The 13,169-nt window shown below is 34.0% G+C and overlaps 1 protein-coding gene across 2 annotated transcripts in view; it reads left to right on the top strand.

The window, feature by feature from the left end:
* The window catches only part of HSPBAP1 (HSPB1 associated protein 1), a 46,883-nt gene that overhangs the window by 17,905 nt on the left and 15,809 nt on the right, over window positions 1-13,169 (top strand). For both annotated transcript variants that reach the window (XM_039843201.1, XM_039843202.1), the window contains one exon: window positions 5,613-5,794. In XM_039843201.1, coding sequence (XP_039699135.1) covers window positions 5,613-5,794 — 182 coding nt within the window. The remainder of the gene's footprint in view (window positions 1-5,612; window positions 5,795-13,169) is intronic.

Raw genomic sequence — 13,169 nt, 5'->3', positions numbered from 1 at the left:
GCCCTGAAGCTGGACAACTCAGTATCTCCCCATATGTCCCTGGCACCCCTCAAGAAGCTGCCCAAGCGCTGGAGATCAGAGTGAGTGAGTCTGTTAGCGAGTAAGTCCGGGCGTGGGACCTTTACGAGAAACATCTGTGACTCCCACAACCCTCTGTCTCAGCCGCAGCCTTCATTGGTTATCACAGCCAGAGATTGTGGGAACTTCTCAGTGCTGGAACTTTGGGCTGGGGACCCCAGTGTGGGGTTGGGACCCCTCACTCCTCATGTGGGGGTGGGGGTTCTGCAGCCAAGATAACCCTCCTGAATCTCCATCGCCACTCAGTTGTTGGACCAGGCCAGGCCGTTTTGCATTTCCACCCCTCCTACCAGTTTGAGGTGAGCAACCTCTTATTTTTGTCCCTAGTTGCAGGGCCTCTCTCTATTCAGCCAGACCTCAGGCGACAATGCATGCTGATTACTCTGTATTTTCATTATAATTTTGGTTTGGTTGTGAGAGGAGGTGTGCACAGCCTCTGCCTTCTACGCCATCTTGACCAGTCCTGCAGAAGCAGATTAAAAAAAAAAATCTCGTCTTATTTCTCTGCTTAAAACCCTTAAATGGCTTCCCATTACCCCTAGGCTAATGACCAAAAATTTTGTAGTGGCGTAAAAAGCTCTCTCTTAGTCTCATGAGCTTAATCTCTCCCTGAGCTCAGGCCAAACAAGCATTTCTTCAGTTTTTGTATTTCCAGAGGTTGCTTTTTCTTAACTCAGGGCCTTTGCATATGTAGTCGAGCCATTCTCTCTTCCCATTTTCTCTTACCTCAGTTTTACCTAGTTAATTCTTCTTACTTCAGATCTTAGCTCATATGTCAGTTTCTCATAAAAGTCATTCCTGACCACACCTCCCTCTCCCATCCTGCAAATTAGGTGCAACTATTAAATTATCTCAGAGCGCCTTGTATTTCTTAGTAACATTTAGCACAATTAAAATCACATGGTTAGTTATGTAAGTAAACATCTTCCTTCCCCTCAAGAAGGTCATCTTTGTGAGGGCCAAGGCCTTATCGTGGGTTGCAGATATTTGTGGAGTGAAAGAATGAAAGGCCATTGATACTATGGTCAAATGCTTTACAGAAAGCACTTTTTAAAAAATAATCTTGCTGATAGGTGAAAATTGGTATCTCTTAATTTTAATTAACATTTCTTTGATCGCTGGGGATGTTGAACTTGTGTTTATATTTATTAGTAATTTGCATTTTCTGAAGATTGTTCTTTGACGATTCTTTATTGAGGTTTCAGGTTCTTGGGTTTTTTAAAAAATAAATTCCTTATATGTTAAAAATATTGTATTTATTACTAATGTGTTTCTCAGTTTATTGTTTGCCTTTTAATTTTGCTTCACATTTTTACATTTTTATATACTGTTTCAGTAATATTTTTAATCTTATTTGTTTTATTTAGAAGTTTCTCTTATATTTTGAGAATAGATAAATATTCTAATATTTTCTTCTAATGGCTTAATGGTTTCTTTTTTATATTCACTCTTTATCTGTTCCATATTTATTTTGGTATATGGTATTCACTGACCTTTATTCCAAATAGTTAATATGGAAGTATTAATACCTTTTACTTCAGTACTATTTACTGAATAATCCTTTTTTCTCCAATTTGCTTTGAAACCATCTTTATTACATTACTATATTATTATGTATTCCAGCATTAGTTTTAGGGCCATGAATTGAGCTATCACTTTTGGGGCAAGTAAAGGACTTTAAAAAAAAAAAAAAAAGCTGTTTTAGCAACTGGTAAACTGGTATATGTTTTAATGTTTGAAAGAACAACTTATCCCTTCTAATTACTCATCTTTCTCAGTATTTTCTTAGATATTATTTAATTTTATTCCTTTAAATGAATCTTAGAGTTAAATAATATACTCATGTTAAACAAATCTTGTTGGAATTTTAAATGAAAATTTGTTAAATGCTATAAATTAATTTGGAAAGAATCTACCTTGTGATACTACAATATCTTTCTACATTAGAACATGTTCTCTTCACTTATTAAGTTGATTTTATCTCTCAGTGTAATGATTTAGAGTTTTCATGTAAGTCCACAAATTTCTTAAGATATTGTAAATTTTTTATATTGTTATGAGGAATTATTTTAGCCTATTATATTTTTCTAACTAGTTGTGATTGGTGCATAAATAAAAACCATTTATTTTTGTTTGTTTAATTTTTATTCAGCCATTTTTTAGTGTACATTTTTTTAAATTTATTCTTGTGGATTTTATAGGAAGACAGGCTTATAATTTTATAAGCAATGAAAACTCTGTTTCCTTTCTATTGAGTTTATTTCTTTTTTCTGTTTTAGGCCTGGATTAGAATTTTTTGGAATGCTTGAAATAATAGTATTAATAATTAGCATATTTGAAAATAATATGCTATCTCTTAGTTTATTTTGGAAGCAGATGACATCACATAGCACTTTGAAACTATTATGGATCAAATTCATTTGATCTTACTCAAATGTCATTTTACTGATATTTGCCACATATGTGCTCAGTGGCAACACTATAACTCAGCTGGTAGTAATTTAGCAAGCAGTTTTAGAAATAACCCTAAACATTTGGAGATAGGGGATGGAGTGATGATCAGAAGTTTTACTTAGTACCCACATTCAGTGCAGTGTTTCTTATTTGTAAAATGGTGAAGCCTAACAAAATGGACAAGTATTTATTTCCCTGCTGTGCAAAAAATATTTTAAGACTCCCTTTTATGAAAGTTAAAAGCAAACTCAATTTAAACACAATTTCCAAATCCTGAACTCAGTTGAGTTTCTTAATACTTTGACAGTAAGTGGGATAAATGTAGCTGCCTAGGTTACTTCAGTGTTAAATGAAAGAACAATAACAATAAAGTTAGAAAGGAATAATTCCATTGCATAGAATAAATGAAGAAAAACAATTGTACTACCCAGGAAGAAACTGTCATGGTAACAGAATGAAAACAGTACCTTCGGTGCTGCTACTACGGGGAAGGAGTGAAAAGATTCTACTTTGAAATTGCTATGTAAATAAAAACGGCTGTCATTTCCACGCCTTCAATTCATTGCAGTTTTCCCCTGACAGTAACAGTTCTTACATGTAATTTTTGCACTTTTAGATTTTCATTTTTTAAAGTACAGAACTTGCTGTGAAAGAAAACAAAATCCCCTGATGAGGCTGCAGTGTGTAGACAGGCCTGTGAAAACTGGCCTTAAATGAAAAGTCTTACTCTGTCCACCCCAGGAACAAGTGGCTTAAGTAATGGCTTTAGCATTCAGTTGGATCAGTTAGATTGAACTCTATGAAGTGAAAGCTCACAGGACAGTGTAATGTCTTCAGGCTTACCTGAGAGCTTACTGAAATGATTTAGAAACGACTTCAATTTCCCAGCACCATGCAGCTTTCTTGCCACATTTGTTTCTTAAAAAACTCTACGTACTCCTATGCTGTTATGGCAAATTCTTGATGATGATGTTGATAATATTAAGAGCTTCTACATATTAATGGTTACTGTGTGCTGCTCCAAGTGCTTCTCAAACATTATCAAATTTAAATAGTTCTTAAATATGCAGATTTTTATCTTTTATATAAATGTACTCTAGTAAAGTTTTCCTGCTTCTCAAAGTCAGGTGACAAGTTGATGAAGTAGGTGAATTAAGATGACTCTTTGACACACACCCTTTCCTCTGCTATTTCTCTGACATTCTGAGGTTTTGGGAAAAGATGATTGAGATAATTCTAAGTGGTTCAGGGAGAAATGGAGGGAAAAGATAAAAATGGTTGAAAGAAGAATTTTAATATCCTTCTCCTACTGATTCAAGTGTTGTGCTGATTTACGTGAATTTGATCTACATCCTCTCTTGAAAGGATTTTATGCTTTGCAAAAGAAATCGTAATCAGATTTTTTGAATATTAACTTCCCAATGTACATCTAAAATATTATGCTCGTTACAAAAGAATTTTATTTCATCACTATTTAGAAGAATAGTCCTTGTATAAATAAATCACACCTGGAATAACAAACCACTGTGAACAGAGAGTAGACTTAAGCTTTCTTGATCAGCCCTCATCTCTGGTGGTCTTTGCTTTTCCTCTTTGTCTATGGCACAGAATTTTACATTTAGTTATATGATGCCTCAGATTCCCTATTATTCTGGTTAAAGCTTTATCTTTGTCTAAATATATTCTAAACTCGAGGGTATTATCTATTTATGTTCCCAGAAGTCTGAGCACAGTGCTAATTACAAATTAGGTACTTAATAAATGATTCTGAAATAAGTCAATAAATGAACAGACTTTAAATCGCCATTGTTTATGTAATGATTCTGAGGAACTATGTATGTATATGTTACAGCATAAAGTCAGAAAATTTTCAAAAGACAGTTTTTTTGTTGTCTGTTTTTTGTTTTTTTGTTTTTTTAATCTGAAGAAGTGGTTCTCAAATATTTTGGTCTGAGGATCCCTTTAAACTTAAAAATTATTGAGTACCCCAATAAGCTTTTCGTCAATGTGGGTTATCTCTAGTGATACCATATTAGAAATTAAAACCTAGACATTTTAAAATACAAGAACATAAGCACATATTCTACTAGCTGTCAAAGCAGTGATGTCAACACATGTCATGTAGCCTCTGGAAAACTCTACCGTACACTTATGAGAGAATGAGAGTAAAAAAGGCAAATAATATTATTATGAAAATATTTTAGACCTCACAGATTCCTGAAAAGGTTTTGGAGAATTGATAATCTGAAGTATTCCACTGGATTACTGTGACAAGAAAAAAATTCTGAGATGTCTTAAATTATAGCAGGCCAGAGGGTAGAAGGAATTGATAAGAGAGGTTAATCAGTTAACTGCCGGGCAAAACCAACAAAATATTGCGTACGTTCCTGAATGTATGTTGAGACTTTGAATTAACTTCCAGGTGGCTATTTCCTCAATTACAGAGAAAATAGCCGAGTAGCTGATCACCAGGTGCCACCACATCTTGCTTACACATGAACTTTCCAGACTGTTGCCCACAACCAATCCTAAAGAGCAAACACTTCTTCCTTTACCAAATGCATCTATCTGAGAACTAGCCCAGCTTCACCTTCTCCTTCCCCCTTTACCTATAGCCAATGTAAATTCTTTCAGAACAACTTACATCTTCTCCAGAGTTCATGTATTTAAATTAAGAGCCCTGTCAGATCCTGGACAGTGGCTGTGTTGTCTTCTCCAACTAGCTCTGCTGCTTGTGCCTTAGACTGCATGCCCAGGACCTGATCCTTTTTCTGGCTAGCATATCGCTCAATAACCTTCTCTTTCAGAAAAACTTTCGGCTTTTTTGTTCAAAGACTGAATCAGGCAATAGTAAGGGTAGTCTTTAATCTTAAGGTTAAAACCGTGTTTGTTGCTTTTATGTTTAATCATGAGTATTATGAGTGTTGTAAATGGTTTTAATTCAATAGCAAGTACAAAATTAATTTTTAATTAATATTAAAGAATAGTTAACATTTTTGGTTGAAATTATCTTCATTAAAAAAATATTTGGAAACTGTTTTGTATACGTTTAAAATTGATTGGGTTCTTTTATGTTGCAGTTCCTCAGTTTGAAACTACATGTAGTTACATAGACGCTACGGTTGAAGAGTTTCTTACCTGGAACTGTGACCACTCTAGTATTTCTGGACCATTTAGAGATTATGATCATTCCAAATTCTGGGCTTATGCTGACTATAAATATTTTGTCAGTCTATTTGAAGATAAGACAGATATTTTCCAGGTAAGTCAATACATTTCTTTTAACCATGGTAATTTTGTGTTTTTGATAGAAGGTCACAAATTAGAATTTCTCTGGTTCCTTTTCTCTTCACTGTCTTTTACTCCCAAGAGTCACTGTGAGTGTTGAGGATTCTGTACAAAAGATTTGCTCAAGAGAAGTGTAATATATGGTTCACACAGATTAGCAGCCTTCTTATTGTTTTTCTACTCACCAATTTTCCTATATACCCTCTCCTGTGCCTTTAAACAGTGCCTGAGCTGGTATGGAGTATATTAGAAGCATAGATTATGTATAAAACTTTATTCTCTTCTGACCTTACATATAAGTTTTTGTTGTGTCAGGAAGGCAGCTGGAAGTACAAAGCTAATTATGTGAAAAAGTGTTCCTAGAATTCTCACAGCATTCCAGGCTGCTGCTTCCATCTTTCCTTGCTCTGGGGGTTTAGTATAAGCCCTGCAGAAGTGTGGGAGTACTTGCAGAAGTAAGAATGTGGAAGTTCTTTGCCATGTGTTGACATAACTGACACCAGAGTTTGCAGACTACCATATCCTGTTTTTCTTTTAAGTGTCTCCTACCTCAAACTGCCAGTTTAGTTTGTAGGGTGATTTTGCTAACTCCCTGCTCTGCTTTCCTTTGTGTGTCTGAGGCCTGGGGCAAAAAATAGGTGTCCCGGGAAGTTGTTTGGATGACTCTGCCTTGCCTGCAGTCAGGTCAAGGCTCCACAGTCCTTTGTCCTGCCGCCTGCCCATCCTTTGTGGAGAGAACTGTTTCACTATCCCTACAGGCTTTTCACCCCTACTCCACTCCTCCTCCCAGCCACCACTACCTGCTCTCTGGACTTCTGTATCACATAGGCTGAAAGTCTTTGGACTCCTGAGTAATTTTTCATTCAGCCTATATTTTTCTTTTTCACTTCGAGTCAAGACGTAGATGCTGCTGTTTACATAGTTCCTATAATACAACTGTCTATACTTTGAAGCTTTCCTTTATTAAAATTTTAAAATGTTTACCTAGATTTTGCTTTTTATTTAAAAATGGGAAATATATCACTTGCTCATAACTGTTAGTTGAGGATATATTTTTATTCTCATAATCATGAAAGAAATGCATCAGTTTTGAAAACATTCAGTAGAATGTTTTCTGAATCCGAAGTTTATACTAAATCTACTCATTTTTAAATGATAATTTTGAGGTCATTTTTTTTCTTACAACATTAGTTGTGATCACTTTATGGATCTATAACCTGGGAACTTTTAGATATAATAGTTAGCTTTCAGAGTATTTTATATTTCTCATACTCTCACCTACCCTGTAGATTAGATTAGTACTCTTTAATTCCATATTTCTGGTAAAACATTGTGCCATAGTAATATAATAATAGTAATCAAATACTTTCTCATGCTTGGTGCTTTTCTAAGTGCTTTACATTTATAATCCTCACAGTTTACCCTCTAAGTTTTAACTGCTGCACTGTATGTCTACACAGGGTCTGAATACATTAAGTTCTGTGGGGACTCTACAGCTAGGATTAAAGAATTCCATTTATGCTGAGGCTAGGCTCCCTGTGCCTTGGATGAATCTCTAAACTGACCTCATCAGTTGTTTGTCTTGGCCCAGGCATGACAGCTCCGGGCAGGCATGTGTCCAGTCCATTAAGTATGGATATAAAGGCAGTCTTTTGGTAGTGTGCTGGAATTCTAATTGAGCCTTTATAAAATCTGATCTTTTTAGTTAAATGAGTTTTCCATCAGCTCACATTATGGTGATTAATTCTTTAGATTATAAGAGGAAAATCCGCTATGAACAATCAAGTCCATTAAGATGATATAATTTTTTATCAGCATCAAGCCTTCTTACATCATGGGTACCAAAGTTGTTGTCATTTTAATTTTACCTCTATAGTTTATTCAGTCACCAAGTCTTATTGTTTCAGGTTTTCTTCCATCTGTCATAAAATGGTGGGTAGTTAGCTATTAAAATAATAAATTTTAAAAATATTAATTCATTTTAAATAAAGTCATGTGATTATAACTAACATTTTTATGAAAATAACGATTCGAAATTTTAAAAAATGTTATTAAAGGAGTGGTATTGCTTTACATTTTGTCTTTTTAGTGTCTGGCTTAATAGAAGACAACTGGATTCTTTCGGCTCTTCATTCAATTTGTTGCAATGTTTTTTTAAATTTATTTTTTATTTTTTATTTTTAAAATTTTTTTAACAGTAAGGTATATATATATTTATACTGTGTGTTCACCTCCCATAGTTAGATTTCCTTCTGTCACCACGTATTTGACCCCCTTTACCCTGTCTACCTCCCCCTGTTGCATTTTCTTGGTTTGTTTGAAGTATATGAAAACTATGTTGCCTCACACATATGCATCTGAAAAAGAGTATTTTAGTAGCCTTTTTAGATAGTTGTAGGTTTTTTTTAATACTCTACTAAACTTGACAAGGGATAGTTTCTTAAGAGATTTGTTTGTTGCAGTACAGAGTATAAACCCAAAATTGATGCACTCTTTGTACTCTTAAAATCATTGGTCTATCTTGCATAGAATGGAGCTTTTGCAAAATACTGGTTTACTGAGTTATATAGATCTTCCAAATGTCCATTTGGAAAATATTGTCGATTTGAAAAATACTGCTTTACTGAGTTATATAGATCTTTCAAATGTTGACACATGTCCCTATACTTCATTATTTAAAAAGTGACATTTATTAATATCGTCATCATTCTCATCAGAAAAGTCTTTTAAATATTAGGAAGCTTTCGAGCTCATGTGTTTCAAGATACAAGTTTCCAAAATCATTTTCATTCTGTTCAAAATATTTTCTAATTTCCCTTATGATTTATTCTTTGACTTATGGATTATTTAGACGTGTAATGCTTATTTTCCAAATAGTTGGAGATTTTCAATCTTTCCATTACTGGTTTCTAATTTAGTTTCATTGTAGTCAGAGAACATACTTTGGATGATTTTACTTCTTTTAAATGTATTGCTTTATGGCCCATAATATAGTCAGTCTTGATAAATGTTCCAGGTATACTTGAAAATAATGTGTATTCTGCCGTTGTTCTGTTTTATAAATGTCAATTAAGTTGACTGTTCAAGTTGCCTGTATCCTTACTGATTTTCTGTACACTTGTTCTACCCATTATATACAGAGAGGTATTGAAATTGCCCAACCGTAATTATATATATATATATATATATTTTTTTTTTTCAGTTTAGGTTGATCAGTTTTTGTTTCATGTGTTTTAAAACTGTTATTAAGTTTATTATGTCCTTTTAATGGATTGATGTTTCATCATGATGAAATGACCTCTTTTTTCTGGGTTCTTGTTCTGATGTCTACTTTATGTGAAGTCAATTTTGTTTGGTTTGCCATTGGATTAGTGTTAGCATGAAAAAAGAGTACTTACTATATGATTCCATTTATATAAAATTGTAGAACTTGTAAACAGATTTATAAAGACAGGAAATAGATCAATAGTTGTCTGAGAATCAGGGAGTAGGGAGAGATGGCTTACAAAATGTCATGGGAGATCTTTTGGATGTAATCAAAATGTTTGTCATTTTGATTGCAGTGATGGCTTCTCATATATATATATGTATATGTATATATATGTAAAAATTCACCAAGTTGTACACTTAAAATATACGTCATTTATTGGATATCAATTATACCTCAATAAAGCTGTTTTAAAAAAATACAGTACTACCGGTAAGTACACTTTGGTTCCACTGTCTTGACCTACAATATTATTCACCATTGTTTTTGTGCCCTCAGTGCAGATGTCAACACAGTGAATTAGGCAAATAACATCTTAGTAGTATTATGAAAATAATTTTAACCTCACAGATCCCCTGAAAGTGTCTCAGGGACCCCCAAAGGGTTCTATGGGCCACTTTGAGAACCTCTGGTTTGCAATATTACTTCTGAAATTACTCTTTATTCTTCCAGTTCTGACTCTTCCTCTAATTAATTCTAAAATAGTTTTTTATAAAATTACATTTCAAGTCATGCTCCAAATTAAGTGTTGAAATATGTTAATCATGTTCACAAACATTTCATGACTTAAAATTATACAAGGATAGCACTTAAGAATCTCCCCAACATGACTGATGCGACCTTTCTCCTCTGCATTAGTGCCTGTCTAGTTTCCTCACTGAGGGCTGGACCACTGTGTTCTCTCTCATCTTCTGGCCTTTGCTCATGCTCTTCTCAATTTCTGCCTATTAAAATTCTTCTTAGGACCCAGCTCAGATTCAGCCTTGGCTATGAAACCTTGTCAGCCACTTATATGTACATCCATCCATCCCTTGCTTTCATTCCTCTATGTTTTATTTTGATGGTTACTTAAATGGTGAATGACAGAATTCTTCTAACAATATTGTAAACTCTTTAGGAACGGACTCTGTATTTTACAATTTATTATTCCCCCAAACTGCTAACATAGTGCTAAATACAGTAGTTCTCCCATATCCATGGGGGATATGTTCCAAGACCTCGAGTGGATGCCTGAAACCATAGATGGTATTGAATCCTATATATATTGTGTTTTTTTCCTAATTATAGATACCTGTGATAAAGTTTAATTTATAAATTAGGCACAATAAAACGTTAATAATAAAAAGAACAATTGTAACAATATAACTATAATAGAAGTTATGTGCATGGCTTTGGGTTTATTATTAAATAAGAGTAACTAGAGCATCAGCATTGCAATACTGTTAAAATTTGATAACCCAGATGTCTGCTTAAAATGTCTTAAGAGTGGATAGAGTATATAGCCTGGATACTCTAGGCAAAGGCATGCTTCATATCCTGGCTGAGATGGAGCCCACTGTGTGAGACTTCATCATGCTACTCACAAGGGCATGCAATTTAAAACTTATGAATTGTTTATTTTTGGAAGTTTCCATTTAATATATTTGGATGGTGGAAAGCAAAGCTGTGGATAAGGGAGAAACAACTGTACATGATAGGTATTTGAATGATTACATAAGTACATTTTTTCCTACTCTTGTTTTGATATTTCTTTGGTCTTCAGAGCCCTTCAGATAATTTTTTAACTTAAACCTCTAGATTCACCCTTGTCAAATCTTTGTAGCATTTGTCAGCCTTGATAAGAAATTCTTAGCTCTCTTCAGCCTTATACTAGTTTTATAAGATTTTTTTTCCTTATAGCCTCTTCTTAAAGTTTCCATCTATTAATCTTTTTCTTCCACAAATTAAATTCATCCCCTGATAAATATGTAATATATACTGATAAGTACACTGGTAAATATACTAATATGATTGGAAAATATCCTATAGCCTTAAAGATGGCCAAAAATTATGATTTTGACAACTAACTTTCATGTATGGCAAATGAAATTAATTAGTCTTTCTATTTTTTTCGTTATATATCATATCATTGACTAATCTGAATAAAGCATTTATTTGGAATATTTTGTTTTCTACTTCCCAAGGAAGGTAGGGAATTTGTGGTATTATCATATAAAATTTCTTTATCTCTGACTCATTAGATGAGAATGACAGATATTACCATTTGTAATTATCAGTAAGCATCATCATAATTGAAGCTATTAAGAATCAACATATAGCAAAAGGAATTTTGCCCCAAGAATGTTTTCCAGATAGATTCCATTTTATGTTGTGATTCAGATTGGCTACTGAGAGTCAGGAGCCTTGTTAAGTCACCTAGACACAGAATCCCCAAATGGAACATTAGTTCTTATCTGTCTCGAACTTTGTAACATAGTTAATGAGAGTGTGTTGAAACTGAACCTAGTGGTTTAGTAACGATTAAAGGAGTTTGATGGTCTGAGGAGGCAAATTGGAATGTAAGCATTTGGGTGTTTATCTAAGCCTTTCTGTGAGTAGAGAGTTAACTACCTGTTTTTCTGTTTATGTTACTTAAGATAATTTTCCTAAGGGAAAAAGAGCCTTGAGTACTTGGTAATTTGTAATGTCCATTTAAGAGTGTTTGAAGTTTAAATTGAAGTATTTATCCTTTATAAGTCTTACATAGTATTTATAGTTAATTATATTGTTTTTAAAGTTTCTTTCTTATTTGTTTTGACCCATATTAGTTTTTTTCTTTTCAGATGTAAGTTCATTATGAAATTATATATAATCAGTTTTACTATATATATTTATGATCTAGGCATGGAGAAAAATAGAAGATAACTTTATCTATCTATTTATTTATTTTTAAGTTTATTGGGGTAACATTGGTTAATACAATTATATAATATTCAGGTGTACGTTATAATTTCACATCTGTATATTCTATTGTGTGAATACTACCCAGAGTCTAGTTTCCTTCAGCTACCATATATTTGATCCCCTTTACCCACTTCACCCTCTCCCAAACCCCCTATATTTGACTCCTTTTACCCTGCCTACCTCTTCCCTCCTCCCCCACTCTCTACCTTCTGGTAACCACTAGTCCATTGTCCATGAGTCTCTGTTTGTCCTGTTCATTTGTTGCTCTTAGGTTTATATCCAACATATAAGTGATATCATGTGATTTTCAACTTTTTCAGTCTGGCTTATTTCGCTTAGTATGATTATCTGGAGGTCCATCCAGGTTGTCGCAAATGGCTGTATTTTATCTCTTCTTATGGCTGAGTAATATTCCATTGTATATATGTACCACAGCTTCTTTAGCCAGTCATCTATCGTAGGACACTTTGGTTGCTTCCGTGTCTTGGCTACTGTGAATAATGCCGCTATGAACATAGATGTGCAAATATCTTTTTGGATATGGGTGTTCAAGTGTTTGGGGGTAAATATCCAGTAGAGGGATTGCTGGATCATATGGTAGATCAATTCTTAGTTTTTTGAAGAACATCTGTACTGTTTTCCATAGTGGCTGCACCAACGTGCAGTCCCACCAGCAGTGTATGAGGGTTCCTTTTTCTCCACATCCTCTCCAACATTTGTTATTACTTGTCCTGTTGATTATAGCTATTCTAACAGGTGTGAGATGATATCTCATTGTGGTTTTGATTCATATTTCCCTAATAGCTAGCGATGTTGAGCATCCTTTCATACATTTGTTGGCCATTTGTATGTCCTCTAGGGAGAAGTGTCTGTTCAGGTCCTCTGCCCATTTTTTGATTGGATCGTTTGTTTTTTTGTTGTTATTGAGTCATATGAGTTCTCTATGTATTTTGGATATTAGGCCTTTATCGGAGGCGTTGCTTGCAAATCTATTTTCCCATTTGGATGGTTGTCTCTTTACCTTGTCGACGATTACTTTTGCTGAGCAGAAGGTTTTTAGTTTGATGTAATCCCATTCATTTATTTTTGCTTTTACTTTCCTTGCCTTTGAGGTCAAATTCATAAAATCCTCTTTAAG

The sequence above is a fragment of the Pteropus medius genome, unplaced genomic scaffold, assembly GCF_902729225.1.
Source record: "Pteropus medius unplaced genomic scaffold, Ma_sr-lr_union100, whole genome shotgun sequence".
Taxonomy (NCBI): Eukaryota; Metazoa; Chordata; class Mammalia; order Chiroptera; family Pteropodidae; genus Pteropus; species Pteropus medius.
This window is presented reverse-complemented; position numbering and strand designations above follow the sequence as displayed.